Source organism: Saimiri boliviensis, chromosome 5, assembly GCF_048565385.1.
Source record: "Saimiri boliviensis isolate mSaiBol1 chromosome 5, mSaiBol1.pri, whole genome shotgun sequence".
In the NCBI taxonomy this organism is placed as follows: domain Eukaryota; kingdom Metazoa; phylum Chordata; class Mammalia; order Primates; family Cebidae; genus Saimiri; species Saimiri boliviensis.
In genome coordinates this window covers 125666910-125682418 of record NC_133453.1, presented here as the reverse complement: position 1 = coordinate 125682418, position 15509 = coordinate 125666910, and the positions used below count along the sequence as shown (strand labels likewise).

Genomic DNA, 15509 nt, shown 5'->3' with positions numbered 1-15509 from the left:
TAAGTCAATGTTGCATGTAGCAAAATATATCCAGCAGCCAAGAGCAATTTTAGAGTTGCTATCACACTCTTCTTACTGTATGTTAACAGAGGTCCAGTTAGGAACCCACAGAAATAGTTCCTAAAAGTTACCCTTCCTGGAGATAATGAGTAGTTACTAGGATCTGGAAAGGGGATAGGGATGCAGAGGGCTACCCGGCACACCTGGGAGTGGTGATGGCTCTGGCTCTTCTAAGTGTTGTGTTTAATTTTTGCTTCACCTTTGTAGATAGTCTCTTTCTTAGTCTCTCTTCAGATGAACACTTTTGAGTATGTCATATGGGTCCTACCAGGACCCTGCTTGATACAGAGTTAATCACATGTGGATCCTTCCAGGACCTAGCATGATACAGAGTTAATTCACATATGGGTCCTACCAGGACTCTGCTTGATACAGAGTTAATCACATGTGGGTCCTACCAGGACCCTGCTTGATACAGAGTTAATCATATATGGGTCCCACTGGGACCCTGCTTGATAGAATTAATCACATATGGGTCCCACTAGGAGCCTGCTTGATACAGAGTTAATCACATGGGTCCTACCAGGACCCTGGTTGATACAGAGTTAATCACATTCTCATCCGTGCCCCCTGATATAGTCGGCTCTATGTCCCCACCCAAATCTCATATTGAATTATAATCCCCAAGTGTTGAATGAAGGGCCTGGTGGGAGGTGATTGAATCTGGGGAAGACTTCCCTCTTGCTGTTCTCATGATAGGATTCTTCCGGGATTTGGTTGTTTGAAAGTACGTAGTGTAGCACTTTCCTCTTTGTTCTCTCTCTCTTTCCTGCTCTGCCATGGTAACATATGGTTGTTTCCCCTTCACCTTCTGCCATGATTGTAAGTTTCCTGAGGCTCCCTAGGAAGGAAACTTATGATCAGGCCTCCATGCTTCCTGTGTAATCTGCAGAACTGTGAGTCAATTAAACATCTTTTCATAAATTACCCAGTCTCAGGTAGTTCTTTAGAGCAGCGTGAGAATGGACTAGTACACCCCACAGCAGCTTGTACACCTCCCTGCTTCAGCAATACCACATTGTTTTATAATCCATTTACAAGTCAGTCTTTCTGAGAAGATTGTGGATTTCAGAGGGCAGGGACAGTGTCTTGCTTACCATTCTACCTAAAATCCAAGGAAGTATCTGGTGGTATCATCGTGAATATAGGAGATGAGGAGAGTCTCTTCCTGGACAGGCAAGAGAGAGAGTTCCCAAACAATCCTACCAGGCCTGTAACATCCCTGAGCAGGGACCTCCCACAAGCCAAGAGTAGGGAGAACAGTAATTGAGACAAGGGGCTTGTCTTCCAGGTGCAGGCACCCACTGGACTGCAGGCGCACAGTGTGTACACACCGGACTGCAGGCGCACAGTGTGTACACACTGTCCTGAGACAGATGAGTTATTTAACCTTTCTCTACCTGTAATATGGCTATGATAACAGTCCCTTTCTTACGGGATTCTTGCAGAAATTAAATTTAATGCCACGTACTTGGCATATGGCGAGTGTTTAGTAGTTGGTAGCTTAAAAATACATGAATGAGCCTCCCGTCTCAGGGCAGAGTGCACACTGTGGGGCCAGGAGGTCTGAGATCTCAGGAGAACTTTCTTGTATGACTGTGAGCAAGTCAATTAGCTTCCCTGGGGTCTAAAGATCCCTCAGACCAACTTTCCACTGACTTCTGAAGAGTTTTGGGAAAGCTAATTCTTCATATATTTCTGCAAAGGAACCATCCTCTTCCCCCCCCTGCACTGGACACTTGCACCCTGAGAACCCTGGGCGATGGCTTCGGCCTTTCCCTCCACCCCTTCTTTCTTTCCCCCTTGGAGGCAGGGGCAGGACACCTGCTTCATGGGCGACGTCTGGAAAAAGTGCCATCACACAGGTGTGTCCACACAGGTGTGTCTTTACCTGACTTTGTTGTTGTTGTTGTTGTTGTTTTTTGTTTGTTTTTGAGACAGAGTCACTCCATCACTCAGGCTGGAGTGCAGTAGCGTGACGTCAGCTTACTGTGGCCTTAACCTCCCATCTTGGCCTCACCAGAAGCTGGGACTATAGGTATGTGCCACTGCGTATAGCTAATTTTTTTGTATTTTTTTTTTTTTTTTTAGACGGAGTTTCACTCTGTCACTCAAGCAGGAATGCAGTGATGCGATCTTGGCTCACTGCAACCTCCACTTCCTGGGCTCAAGCTATTCTCCTGCCTCAGACTCTGGAGTAGTTGGGATTACAGGTACCCACCATCATGCCTGGCTAATTTTTATAATTTTTAGTAGAGACGGGGTTTTGCCATGTTGGTCAGGCTGGTCTCAAACTCCTGACCTCAGGTGATCCGCCCATCTCGGCCTCCCAAAGTGCTGGGACTACAGGCTTGAACCACCATGCCCAGCCATTTTTTTTTTTGCATTTTTTTTTTACAGAGATGGGTTTTTGCCACATTGCCCAGGCTGATCTTGAACTCCTGACCTCAAGCAGTCCACCCACCTCGGCCTCCTGAAGTATTGGGATTACAGATGGGAGTCACCATGCCCAGGCTATTTTGGAAACTTACTGGCACCTGCCTCCTCTCCTTTTCTCTGTGTCCTGTGCACAATGAGCAATGGGGGACAGGCTCTGCCCCTGCAGGGACACAGTGAGGAGGCCCGAGGAGGAGCCTGAAGTTGTCTAGATCCTCTGCTTGCAATCGGATGGGGAAAAAGCACTTTGCCCTTGGGTATAATTTCCATTTTCTAATCTCATCCAACTTTTCCAGCAATAAATAGGTATTTTGATTTCTATGAGATGCGTGTGTTCCACAATATGAAATGGAGAGAAGTGCAATTAACCACTGCCCTGAATCTTGAAAATATGATGTACTGACTGGAAAACCGTAGAGAGAAATGGTAATGGCATAGTAAGCAAAATCCTGCATGGCGAGACTTGATTGGCACAGCCTGGAAGGTTTAATTAGACTACTTCGTGTTTAGTCTGCAATCGTTTTTAGTGTGACTGACGTTTTTAGGTGAGTAGCAGGTTGAAATAGGTGCTGGCTGAACAGGCGTCTTTCATGTGAATGGACTTCATTGGTCAGTTGGTTACCCAAGCAAGGCTTTGCCTTGTTTATCTTAGGTCAAGATGGACTTGTTTGAGAGCTTAGCATGCAGAAGTCTAGTCTCAGGCTGAAGTAGGTATTTCCTCCTGGGTCTCGGGACAATCTTTCTTATGGAGCTGATACTGATGAAGCAGCTTTACTCCTTGGGGACTGCAGAGTCCCACATGAAGAGGGCAAGGCCTTTGCCATGCCCTAGACTGTAGAGGAGGAGGCAGACCCTTCATGGTGTTTTGCCCAAGTCCCTGTGGCACAAGGTTCAAGTGCCCATGCATTGATTTCCAGCATTTACACTTCATGTACTGCTGAGGATTGGGGGTAAAAGGCAAATAAATTTTTTTTTTTTTTTGCTTGTTTCTGCTTTCATCCTTTTTTTTTTTTTTTTTTTTTTTTCCCAGCCCTGGTTTAAGGGATTGGCATCCAGGATAAATCAAATCTTGCTGAAACAGAAAAAGAGTGGGTGCAAAGGGTTTTTATACTCCCATCAGAGCTGAGAAGGTTAACTAAGGCACGAGAAATTAAAAGCTGAAAAGGCAAAATTCGGGGGAAGAGCACATGGTGGAGGATATTACCTCTCTTCGGGTTTCCAGAGGAAGCCCAGGGCTGAGAGAGCTTCTATCTTGTGCCTGGTTAGGGAGGAGGAGGACTTGGGAGGACAGCTGCGCCCTTGATGAGAGGTTTCTTCCACTTGAGTGAACGCTCGCTGGTCATGAACTCTAGATGACCAGCATGGGCGGGCCGGCATCCTGGCACAACTGAAACAAAGAAGCTTTTACTTTCAGGATTTTTCTGTTTGCCCAAGAGGCCACTAAATCTTACTGGATTGTTTGCCCATAATAGCAATGTGGGTCTGGGTGACATTGGGCACTAGAGGCCACCGAACTGGCCTCTGAAATCAGAATCTCATCTTATAAACCCTCTGCTAATGAAACATGAATGTCCCCTGGGCCAACTGGTATCTAAGGATGATGGTGGCTGAGGCTGGTGCTCTGATACCTTCTGTAGTCTATGGACATTTAGGGTCTAAAATACCGAGCCTGAAAGAGTGTAAGCCACTCCAGAAAGAGAGCCCACATGGTGAGCTGCTGACAGAAGCTTCTCTCTACTCAGGCTGTAACCTTACCGGCTGAGATCGACACATTGAATTGAAGGGTCAGCAAACAAAAGAAACCATGAGAATTTGCACGAACTTTAAGTTACAAGGGAAGAGAACTTAACGTTTTTGGACTTTAGCTTTTCTTGGGAAATTAGACCTGAGGCCCAACTTAGAGCACCATGTGTGTGATTGGCATTGTAATTCTTGGAGAATTTCTGTGTGGCCGTTTGTATGTGTCACTTACTTCTGTGTGGGTTATCTAGACAATGTGGCCATGCATAATTTAAAGTTAGAAATAGAGTAGTGGCTGCCTTTCGGCCTAAAGTTCAGTATGGCCTTTAGTTAATATGCATTGGACCATTCCAGAGCTCTGGAATGGTGGCAGAAATGGAACTGGCCGTCACTCCCGAAGGAGAGGTTGCTGCCTGCAGAGGAGCCATACAGAAAGGAGGAACAGGCCTGTCTTGATGAAATTCTGGTCTCCCTCTTCTGTCCCAATTCTCAGAGTACACCAGTGCTCCTGGTTGACCATGTGTTTCATTGTGAAGGCTGTAGATCAGTCACCTTGAGGAAGAGAAACCATGTTTCCCTGACCAGGCTGGCTCCTGGGAACTTCCAGAGTTACAGAGGGGTTGAGGAGAAGGCCCTGCTCTTCTTACCCCTAGTGTGATCGGATCGGCTCACTTGATGACGGGGTTAGAATACGGCTTTGCCCCTACAGAGCCTAATTTCCCCTCTCATTTGGACTTCTTTTTTGGGCATTTTTCATGCATTCTTGCATGGGGTAGGCCTAGATTCTTGGTGAGGAGAGACGCAGGTGTCCAGCTGTTGTTTCTGTAACTAAGAGCTCCCCCATAGGAGGGAGAAGGAAGACCGCTTTATCCTTGGAGCTAACTAGCAGCCATCAGACGGACACACTGATCCCCATCTGAATTCTGTGGCATCTCTCAATTGGTTGAAGGCATTGAAAGAAGAGGAATGCTTTATGAGCATTCTAAGTTCCAGCCCTTTATTCTCTTTCTGGTGGCCACAGGTGTCCCACAGAGCAAGGCCAGAATCCCACGATCACAGACATGGTGTGCATTCATCCCCAGCCCCTTCTTTGCACAGACCACTCCTCTGCTGAGGAACGAGGGCTCTGATGACAGGGAAAGCCTGTCTTGTACATGGGGCATCCTCAGCAGCTGGTTCCGTACCTGGTGCACAGTCAGCCCTCAGTAACTGTAGAGTCCAGTTGTTCCTTAAGATTGCCAGAGAGGGAAATGCACTTAGTTTTCCAAGGCATTGCAAGGTACTCAACCTCTTTTTTTTTTTTTTTTTTTTTTTTTTTCCGAGACGGAGTTTCGCTCTTGCTACCCAGGCTGGAGTGCAATGGCGCGATCTCAGCTCACCGCAACCTCCGCCTCCTGGGTTCAGGCAATTCTCCTGCCTCAGCCTCCTGAGTAGCTGGGATTACAGGCACACGCCACCATGCCCAGCTAATTTTTGTATTTTTAGTAGAGACGGGGTTTCACCATGTTGACCAGGATGGTCTCGATCTCTTGACCTCGTGATCCACCCGCCTCGGCCTCCAAAAGTGCTGGGATTACAGGCTTGAGCCACCACGCCCGGCCTTGGTACTCAACCTCTTCTAAACGCCTAACCTGGAGTTTCTAATTATTAGACTATTTTTTTCCCACATTTTGCGAAGTCTTAAAATTTTTTTTTGAGAACTCACTGGTTAATCAGAGAAAACTTTCCAGATGCAAAAATGGAGCACGCTCCCTCGCTGTCCAGTGTGGTAGCCTCAGGAACTGCATGCAGTTTTTTTTTGTTTGTTTGTTTGTTTTTTTTTTAATAAGATACCATTTATTTCTTAAAAAATTAAAAAATAATGCCGACATAATTTCATCCATCCGCAAGCATGCCTCCTGCCTCCCAGCAGCCTCCCAGAGCTGGGGTCCCCTCCTCCCCTGGCTGTCCTATGTAATAAAGGGAAAAACAATGAGTGGGCTCAGTCAGGCACAGGGGAGGGAACGCAGACCCAGGGAGAGAATCAAGATGCCACAGCAACTCAGCCTCACATTATGGCAAACCCAAGCACACTGATAGAAAACATTTGTCTAAAAAGTGGGGAGGGCATCCTGGTGGCGATGTGCTGAAATAGAGAATGCACTGTGGTTTGAAAACTTCATAAAGAATGTAAAAGATTTAGTTAATAGTTTTTTCTATCGATGACATGTTAAAATGATAATATTTTGGATATACTGAGATAAATGAAATATGTATTATTTATGCATTTGTGGCTTGCGTTGTGTTTTCACTGAACAGAGCCGCTCTGGGTTCTCTGATCTTCATTCTCATCTTGAACCAGAAAGGAAACGGGGAAGGCGGAGCTTATTGTGTATCTTTAAGGAAGTCCTTGCTTTCCTCTGGCCTCTGTTTTCGCTGCTCTGAAGTGGATCCCATGCCCTGTAAAGTCAGTTCCAAATTCCCGTTTCATGGGTTGCATAGAAGAAGGGCCAGTTTCCCCAGAGGTTCTACCAGAGAGGTGTTGAAATATTTATTGACTGGTAGAGCGTGGCCAACTGCTGATTGTGGTAGATCTGGGCCATCAGCAACAGAATGGCTGTGATGGTGTGTCCTGACGGAATGTGCGTTGCGATGCCACCAACCAACAGGAAAATCTCATAAACAATAGAAGTAAAATTGGCTTAAATAGATTAACAAAATGGGAAGGAGCATGGATGTTCATTGCTCTGCTGATTTAGATGTTTTGTTTTTGTTAACCTCTGTGACTGAACTACATCTTGACAACAGTTGGAAGATGAATCAATTCTTCATGTTCAGGCAAATGGCCAGTAGAGGTACTTAATACAACACAGGAGAGAGATGCTGCATTTGGAATGATGACTACCCCCCTCCCCGTGCCCTGATCACTGTCCCTACACATTTAAATACGATGCTCAGTGCTGGTTATGGAAACAGCAATCTAAATGGCTCGATTTTTTCTTCATCAGACTTTGCTTAATACAGACTCATTGAAGTGGAAATCTAGTTTGTACAGAATTATTTCCAGTTTGTTGGCTTTTTTAAAAGGATCTGTTTATAAGAAGACACATAATGGGCTCAACGGAGCTGGCCTCTGAAATCAGAATCTCATCTCATAAACTCTCCGCTAATGTGCTGTGATCTTCTCATTCCTCTCATCGGCCCTGCCTGTTGGCCTGATTTCTGAGGTTATGTCCTCACAATGGGCATTCTTTTATTTTCTCAGCCTGGCATCGGATGTGGGAGAGGATGTGTACGTCCTACTGCAGAAACCAAAATGGCCAGATGTTTGCCATCCCATGTCCAGGGAGCGGAGATGCAGTCATGTGATCCTGGCTTGTCCAAGCAGATGCTTCCACCTGAGACCGTAAAGCTGGAGTTAGCGATGCTGAGAAGCAGGTGAGAGAGAATTCATTCCTCTGTCAATGACATCCACAGTCTTGGGGTAGAAGTGATACTCAGGGTCTCAGGTGGGCAGCAGGCAGGTGCCGGAAGTAAGGAGTGACCTGCGTGTGGCAGTGATGTCTCAGCTAGACGAAATCAGACCTATCTTTCCCTGTCCCCTCTCAGCATCCTCGAGGCTCTACCAGAGAGGTGTTCAAATATTTACTGTCCAGTATAGCATGGCTACCTACTAAGGGGAAGATAAGTCTCTCCCTTATCTTCCTCTACGTTTTACGGAGGCTACATTTGCCATTTTCTAATATACCATGTTACTTACTTTCTAAAATGTCTATTCATGATTTTCTCCACTGGAATATAAGCTTCCTGGGGATGAGTGCTTTGTCTGTTTTGTATGCCAATGTACCCCAAGGGCCTCGCACATGGTAGGCACCCAATCCATCGTTGTTAAATTAAATATTTGTTGGAGGAATGAACGAAGTCTTCCTGTGGTGTGATTTTGGTGATCTGGGCCCCCTCTATTACCTCCTCTTTTTTTCTGAACCTTATTCTACAGCATCCCCATGGATCTTAGGAGTCATCCAATACCATTCCCAAGGCATCCCTTTTTTTCTTCCTTGAAATGAACCAGAATCATTTTGTTATTTGCAAGCCAGATCTGAGACTGGAATAGGGTCAAATCCTTTAATCTGTGAACATCTAGGGGGGATTTTGCCACCAGGGGTTATTTGGCAATTTTTGGTTTTCATTCTCCTAACTGGGAGATATTTTTGTGTGGTCACAACTGGGAGGTGCTACTGGCATTTAATGGGCAGAGGCCAGGGAATCTGCTAAACATCTTACCGTGCCCAGCACAGCCCCTGTACAGCAGATTTATCTAGTCCGAAATGTCAGCTGTGCCAAGGTTGAGAAACTCTGCTTCACCTCCTAGGAATGTCTGCGGTGGAATCAGGTGGCTCTGAGCGATGGAGGTACAGGCTCCAGGGCCTGGGGACCTGCCATTGGATCCTGGCTCTGTGTCTGATTGGGTGTGCAATGAGCCATGAGTCCCTTGTTGCTGCTGACCTGTGCTTTCCTGATCTGTTCAATGAGGACAATAATGCCTACTTTTGAGAGGAGTTTAGAGGCTTACAAGAGGAGCTGTATATGACAGTAGCTCATAGACTCTGATGGGACATGCTAGGTGCCAGCCTTGCCTTCCACTCCTGAGGGTCACTATTCTAAAGTGGAGTGTTTCTGGGAATTTTGAACTTCAAGTTCAGTCCACAATGTGATGTTCCTCAGAGTGGAGTGAAAGGAAATGGGAGCTGTCCTGTCCTGCAGATGGAGCCCAGGGAACAGGACAGCAGGCAAGCAGGGAAGGGCCCGGCTGGAAGCTGGGCCTGGCTGGGGCAGCAGAACGCCAGCTGTCGCATAAGCTGTCACCTTAAGGGGCTACATTTGCAAGGCCAGCTCTCTCCTGCAGCTGCCTGATTGCTCTTTGTATGTCAAGACTCCACCCATGTGGTTTCAAGGTCAAGCTCACCATGGTCAGCGACAGAAGAACCTGAGAGCAAGGACAGTCTTCCTTGCCCGAATATGACTTTCGTTCTTATGAAAGTGAAGTTTATTAATTTGATATTTCTGAGGGCCTGATGTGGGTCACGGATGATGTTGAGATGGAGAAACAGAGGAGAATACTTAATCAAAGTACTCAGATTCTCAAAGGGGAGAATTACTGTTCAATAATCATTAAAATAACTTGGAATAAATGGCAACAGATTTATACATAATGTGCCTTAAGGATAAAGGAGCAAGGATAAAGGAGCAAGAAGCTGTCACAGAGGAGGTGACACTGGGGTAGAGTCTTGTAGGATGAGAAATGATGGGAGAGAGTTTCGACTCCCAGAGAATAGAATGTGGAAAGGCCCAGAGGTAGAATAAGCATGCCTCACGTGGGAGAGCCCCCAAGAATCTCTGTAAGGTTGGAGCAGAGCACCTGGAAGACAGGTCAGAGATGAGCTCTAAAGCAGTTGTTCTCAGCCTTGGCAGCACACCGAAATCCCCGGGGCTTTCAAACACCTACCGTCCTCCAGACCACTCCCACCCCCACCAGCTCATAAACAGTTTCCCAGGGGATTCCAATATGCAGCCAAGGTTGGGAACCCCTGCTCAAAGACAGAGGTTCCACATCAGGCAGGAAGGCAGCTAAGTGTAGTAGTGGGATCAGCTGGGCCTTGGAAACTGGGGTTCAGGTTTCAAACTTAGATTTAGAATTGGATTCAAATCCCACATCTATGCTTCTAGCTCTGTGCCGTAGGTAACGACTTCATCTGTGACTTTCTTTAGTTAAAAAATTGGAATAATGACTTAACCTCTCAAGGGGGTTATAAGATTCAAATGACCCTTGTAAAGTGGTTGGCACACTGTAGACTTCCAGCAAATGTTAGCTCCTCGCGCCTCTTCCCTTATAGTAGTTCCTATTAAGGAATTTAGCGTTGTCCTCTTAGCGACGGGGAGCTGCTCAAAGATAATCAGATGACATTATTGCATTATCGAATGTGGTTTCTCTCTGAAATGCAGAAGATACACTAGAGAGGGGAAGCTTGTGTGAAAGAATACGAATAAACATGGTTTTCCAAAAAGCAATGGCAACAAAAGCCAAAATAGACTAATGGGATCTAATTAAACTAAAGAGCTTCTGCACAGCAAAAGAAACTATCATTAGAATGAACCGGCAGCCAACAGAATGGGAAAATTTTTTTTTGCAATCTACCATCTGACAAAAAGCTCATATCCAGAATCTACAAGGAACTTAAACAAATTTACAAGAAACGACCCCATCAAAAAGTGGGCGAAGGATATGAACAGACAGTTCTCAAAAGAAGACGTTTATGCAGCCAACAAACATGGAAAAAAAGCTCAACGTCACTGGTCATTAGAGAAATGCAAATGAAAGCCACAATGAGATACCATCTCACGCCAGTTAGAATGGCGATCATTAAAAAATCTGGAGACAACAGATGCTGGAGAGGCTGTGGAGAAATAGGAACACTTTTACACTGCTGGTGGGAGTGTAAACTAGTCCAACCACTGTCAAAGACAGTGTGGCGATTCCTCGAGGACCTAGAAATAGAAATTCCGTTTGACCCAGCAATCCCATTACTGGGTATATATCCAAAGGATTATAAATCATTCTATTATAAAGACACATGCACACATATGTTTATTGAGGCACTGTTTACAATGGCAAAGACTTAGAACCAACCTAAATGCCCATCAGTGGTAGACTGGATAAGGAAAATGTGGCACATATACACCGTGGAATACTATGCAGCCATAAAAAGGATGAGTTCATGTCCTTTGCAGGGACATGGATGAAGCTGGAAACCATCATTCTCAGCAAACTGACACCAGAACAGAAAATGAAACACTGCATGTTCTTGTAAGTGGGTGTTGAACAATGAGAACACATGGACACAGGGAGGGGAACAGCACACACGGGGGCCTGTTGGGGGACTATAGGAGGGATAGCAGGGAAGTGGGGGGCTAGAAGGATAGCATTAGGAGAAATATCTAATGTAGATGATGGGGTGATGGATACAGCAAACCACCATGGCACATGTGTACTAACCTGCATGTTCTGCACATGTACCCCAGAACTTACAATAATAAACCCATGGCTGTCTGTGTTGTCTAGAATTGCCGTCAATGCCTTAAAGTGGAGGAAAACAAATACTAAATATTCCACATCGAGAGCGGCGTCAGAGCCATCTCCCTGCGTCATGGAGAGTACCTTTCTGAAAAATTCATGCCCTGCTGCCTCTCACCTCCCCAAAGAACTGGCACCTGAGTGCCTGTTAGCTACGTGGAGGGCATGGATGGTCAGTCGGTGTACCTAAGAGAACACTTGGGAGAGGAGATAGCATAAGAAGTTTAAGTTTTAAATGCAACTGGACTTTAAAAAGAATTACCTGAAAGTGACCAGAAAGTGATGTAGTTTTGCTCTAAGTGTCATCAAGGTGGTGACAAGAGAAACAGACAAGGCAGAGTTAAAGACTCTGAAAAAAATGTGTGTCCCACTGAGTTCAGACCATCAACAAGGCATTTCCATGTCTTCAGAATATTTTATATAACTTTGAGAAGAAGATTTTAAAATGTGTATTTCAGAGAGATTTTGAAATTTACTATAGAGTTGAACATAGCATCCTCATATAATTTTTATAGAAAGAGTCCCCATTTGGGGCTTCTGGCTTCTGCTTGGGAGAGAGCATGGAGGAAAATAGTTTTCATTTTTCCAGCAAAGGCAGTATTGGAAACCTACAAATACACAGCTTTTCTTGAATTCATCAGGGAGCTGAGGCTGCAGGATAACGGACTGAAATAAAACCTAGGGCAAGGCAGCATCGCCAAGAAGAGATGGGTCATGAGCATTTACTTACCCAGGGTAGATGGCAGTGGATGCTGGTAAGAAGAATTCAGCGAACCTTGACAGAATGTTAAAGGCACAGTGTGGGCTTGTGAGACGTTATGCAGTATCTGGGACCACAGACGCAAAGGGAATTCCCACCCACCTGAGACTCTTCTCCAAGGATTTCGACTGGTACTCAGAAAAAACACTAGGGGCAGGGTGAGCATCCTCAGAAAGTGTCCCTTCTGGTGCAGGACTCGGGGAGTGGAACAGCATGTCTTCTCTCTGGGTCTAAGTCCCAAGTCCCGTGGGATAGGGAAAACCCCTTTGCCTGTACGGCACTGGTGAAAACTCATTGCAGTGGGGGGAAGAAAACAGAAAACCCTCTGCCCCTAAGAGAGGGGTAAGGATAGGTACCTAGTCCAGATCTACAACTGGGAACAGGGAGGACCACTGAAAATATCCCACCCTTAAGATTCGTGGGTACAGTGCCTATCCATGTCTGAGGCTTAACTAAGAATATTGAAAATGCTTCCCCCCATTTTTCACCCACCTCATCAGGCTAATAAATGTCAAGTAACATTGGTATATTCTAGGAGAGGGGCAACAGCATGGGAAGAAACCTCCTCTGAAATTCGGTGCAAAGAAAAGCCCGAAAGTTGTGGGTAGAGCATGTTAAGAAACCCTCTCTGGGCCGGGCATGGTGGCTCATGCCTGTAATCCCAGCACTTTGGGAGGCTGAGGCGGGTGGATCATGAGGTCAGGAGTTCGAGACCAGCCTGACCAACATGGTGAAACCTTGTCTCTACTAAAAAATATATATTAATTATCTGGGCGTAATCCCAGCTACTCAGGAGGCTGAGGCAGGAGAATTGCCTGAACCTGGGAGGTGGAGGTTGCAGTGAGCCAAGATCGTGCCAATGCACCACTCCAGCCTGGGCCACAGAGTGAGACTTTGTCTAAAAAAAAAAAAAAAAAAAAAAAAAAAAGAAACCATCTCTGGCATACCAGCCCCCTACTATGAACAAAAAGCAAGCAACACCAGAGAATTTTGAAGACTGTAAAACACTGAGATTAACCATAACAACAAATTCCAAAACTTGTTTAACTTCCAACTATGTTGATTCAAACCTCATATAAAAGTCCTGACAGAAGGAAAGGGATTTCCAGGCATAATACTTACTTAATACATTCTCTAATGTCCTATCGGCTTTCAACATGTATTTATGAAGCATACAAGGAATCAAGAAAAAAACCAACACACTGAGAGAGAAAGAAACCATAACAGACTCAGATCCGACACAGAAGTTGGAACTATCACACGGGAAATTTAAAACAATGATTAATATGTTAAGTATAATGGAAAAGGTAGGCAACGTGCAGGAGCAGGTGGGTACTTTTATTAGAGAGATGGAAACTATGAAAAAATTGGATGAAAATGCTAGGACTGAGAAACATAGTAACACAGAAGAATTCTTTCTATGGGCTCATTAGTAGACGCAACAGAGCCAAGGAAATGATCAGTGAACCTGAAGATAAGTAATCAAAGTTAGCTAAATGAAATTTAAAAAGGAAAAAGTTTGTTGTAAAAAAGTAACAACCCACAAGAAACCCAGAACAGAGCGTTTAAAATCTGTGCCAGTGGTGCCGTGGAGCTGCCTTTCACTAGCTCATGAGAGCCAGTTACGTACATATATTTCCAACTCTTTGTTCAGTGACAAAGAACTGAACTGAAACTGACCTTAGTGGAATTATTTATCATGGAAATCAGCAAATGCCACAAATCAGGAAGCATTCTCCACTCCCTGGAAAGCTTATTGTTGCATGTTAACCATTGGACAATATCAGACAGAGGCCAAGTGTATGAGCAAATTGAATCTGAGTGACAAGAGAAAAAGAATGCCTGAAGAATGGTTCTGCTAGGGCTACAACCCGCTTGCTACCTACAAGAGCTTTTACTTTAGATGCTATCAACTAGGAGATGAGCAGAAATTTCTCCAGCCCATTTCAATCTACATGAATGCTATAAAATTTCTTGCCTTTGATGGCACTCTCCATCGCACTGATACAGACTTTTCTGTTTTTAGACATTTTATTAGAAAATTGGGAGATGAGGAAGATGATTGCATAGGGTTCACTCTCCATCTGGTAACAGGCTAGAGAAGCTCTTGAACAGAAGAATAACATCATTTAAGTGGGGGTTATGAGCTGCCTTTTTGTACCGTCCTTCCACATGCAGATTTTCTAATTACTGTGTCAGCACACCTTGGACTAACAATCCTTCCAACTCGTTCCTTCCCAGACAGCTCCCCGGCTGAGGCAAAGCACCGTTTCCTTGTCGCGATCTTCTTGAGGTCCATGCTCAGATGATGGTTTAAGCTCCCACCTTTGCTGTCCAGATCCCTCGCTTGTATCCTCTTTGGTTACAAAACCTCTCCTTTGTTAGACCTTGTATGGTGTCAGAGGTCATTCATTCATGCATGATATTTTTTGACTGCTCCTTGCCTACTTTGATTGAATTCTCGATATTCCAGTTGAGGACACTGGCTCTTGTTTCAATGGGAGTTTCAGCTCTACACATTAAAAAGTGATATGGCGGAAACTTTTGTTTTTCTGCCCAGTAGCTATTCTTCTCCTTTTTCTTACTAAAATGAAACAAAATCAAACAAAAACCCCTTTATTGAGAATTACATTGTACTCAGATGAAAACTATTATTCTACACCATCTTTGAAACCAGTGGTTGTAAACAAAAACCTTCTGGGGATTATTGAGAAGGTTTTGCTTTCTGAAACACTGTTCCTTCCTCCTCCTGGTCCTTCCCCATTATTGGAACTCGGATACAATGACTGGAGCTGAAGCATCTTTCTTCCAAATATGAGGAAAAGGCAAGATACTTTTAGAGATCTTGGTCCTGACATCCTTGAGCTGGCAAAGCAATGCCAGGAATGATCTATCTCTAGGTTTACTATTACAGGACAGAAATAACCTCCTTCCTTACTTAGGCTTCTCTCCCTCTTTCCCTCTTTTTGAGATGGGGTCTTGCTATGTTGCCCAGGCTGATCTCAGTCTCCGGGGCTCAAGCAATCCTCCTCCTTCAGCCTCCTGAGTAGCTTTGCTCACAAAGGTGAGCCACCATGCCTGGTTCAGCTTCTCTTGAGTTTCTGTAACAGTTAACCAAATTGAATGACTGGCTGATATTGGTAATGTATTGTTTACAGTGTGTTCAAATGCAAGTAAGCTCAAAATGGCTTAATGGACCCAGGAATTTATCATCTCGCATAGGAAGGAAGCCCATGGGTCACACAAACTGGAAGTGTGACCCTTCAGAGCTCCGGCTGTTCTTCCCTGCATGTGTTTTGGCTCTGGCCTTCCCTGCACATTGCTTTCATCAGTGGTTCCACACATCACATCCACACCTGGCCACACTCACCTGAAAAAGAGAGATCACCTCCTTCTGTGTCT

At 45.0% G+C, this 15509-nt stretch overlaps 1 protein-coding gene across 5 annotated transcripts in view; it reads left to right on the top strand.

Moving 5' to 3' along the window:
- The window catches only part of MTHFS (methenyltetrahydrofolate synthetase), a 296448-nt gene that overhangs the window by 97663 nt on the left and 183276 nt on the right, over positions 1-15509 (top strand). For 4 of the 5 annotated variants that reach the window (XM_074399920.1, XM_074399924.1, XM_074399923.1 and 1 more), the window contains exon 4: positions 7481-7653. In XM_074399920.1, the coding sequence (XP_074256021.1) occupies positions 7481-7653 (173 nt within the window). Of the gene's footprint in view, positions 1-7480; positions 7654-15509 lie in introns of those variants that run through there. The other variant, XM_074399921.1, reaches the window with a different exon arrangement.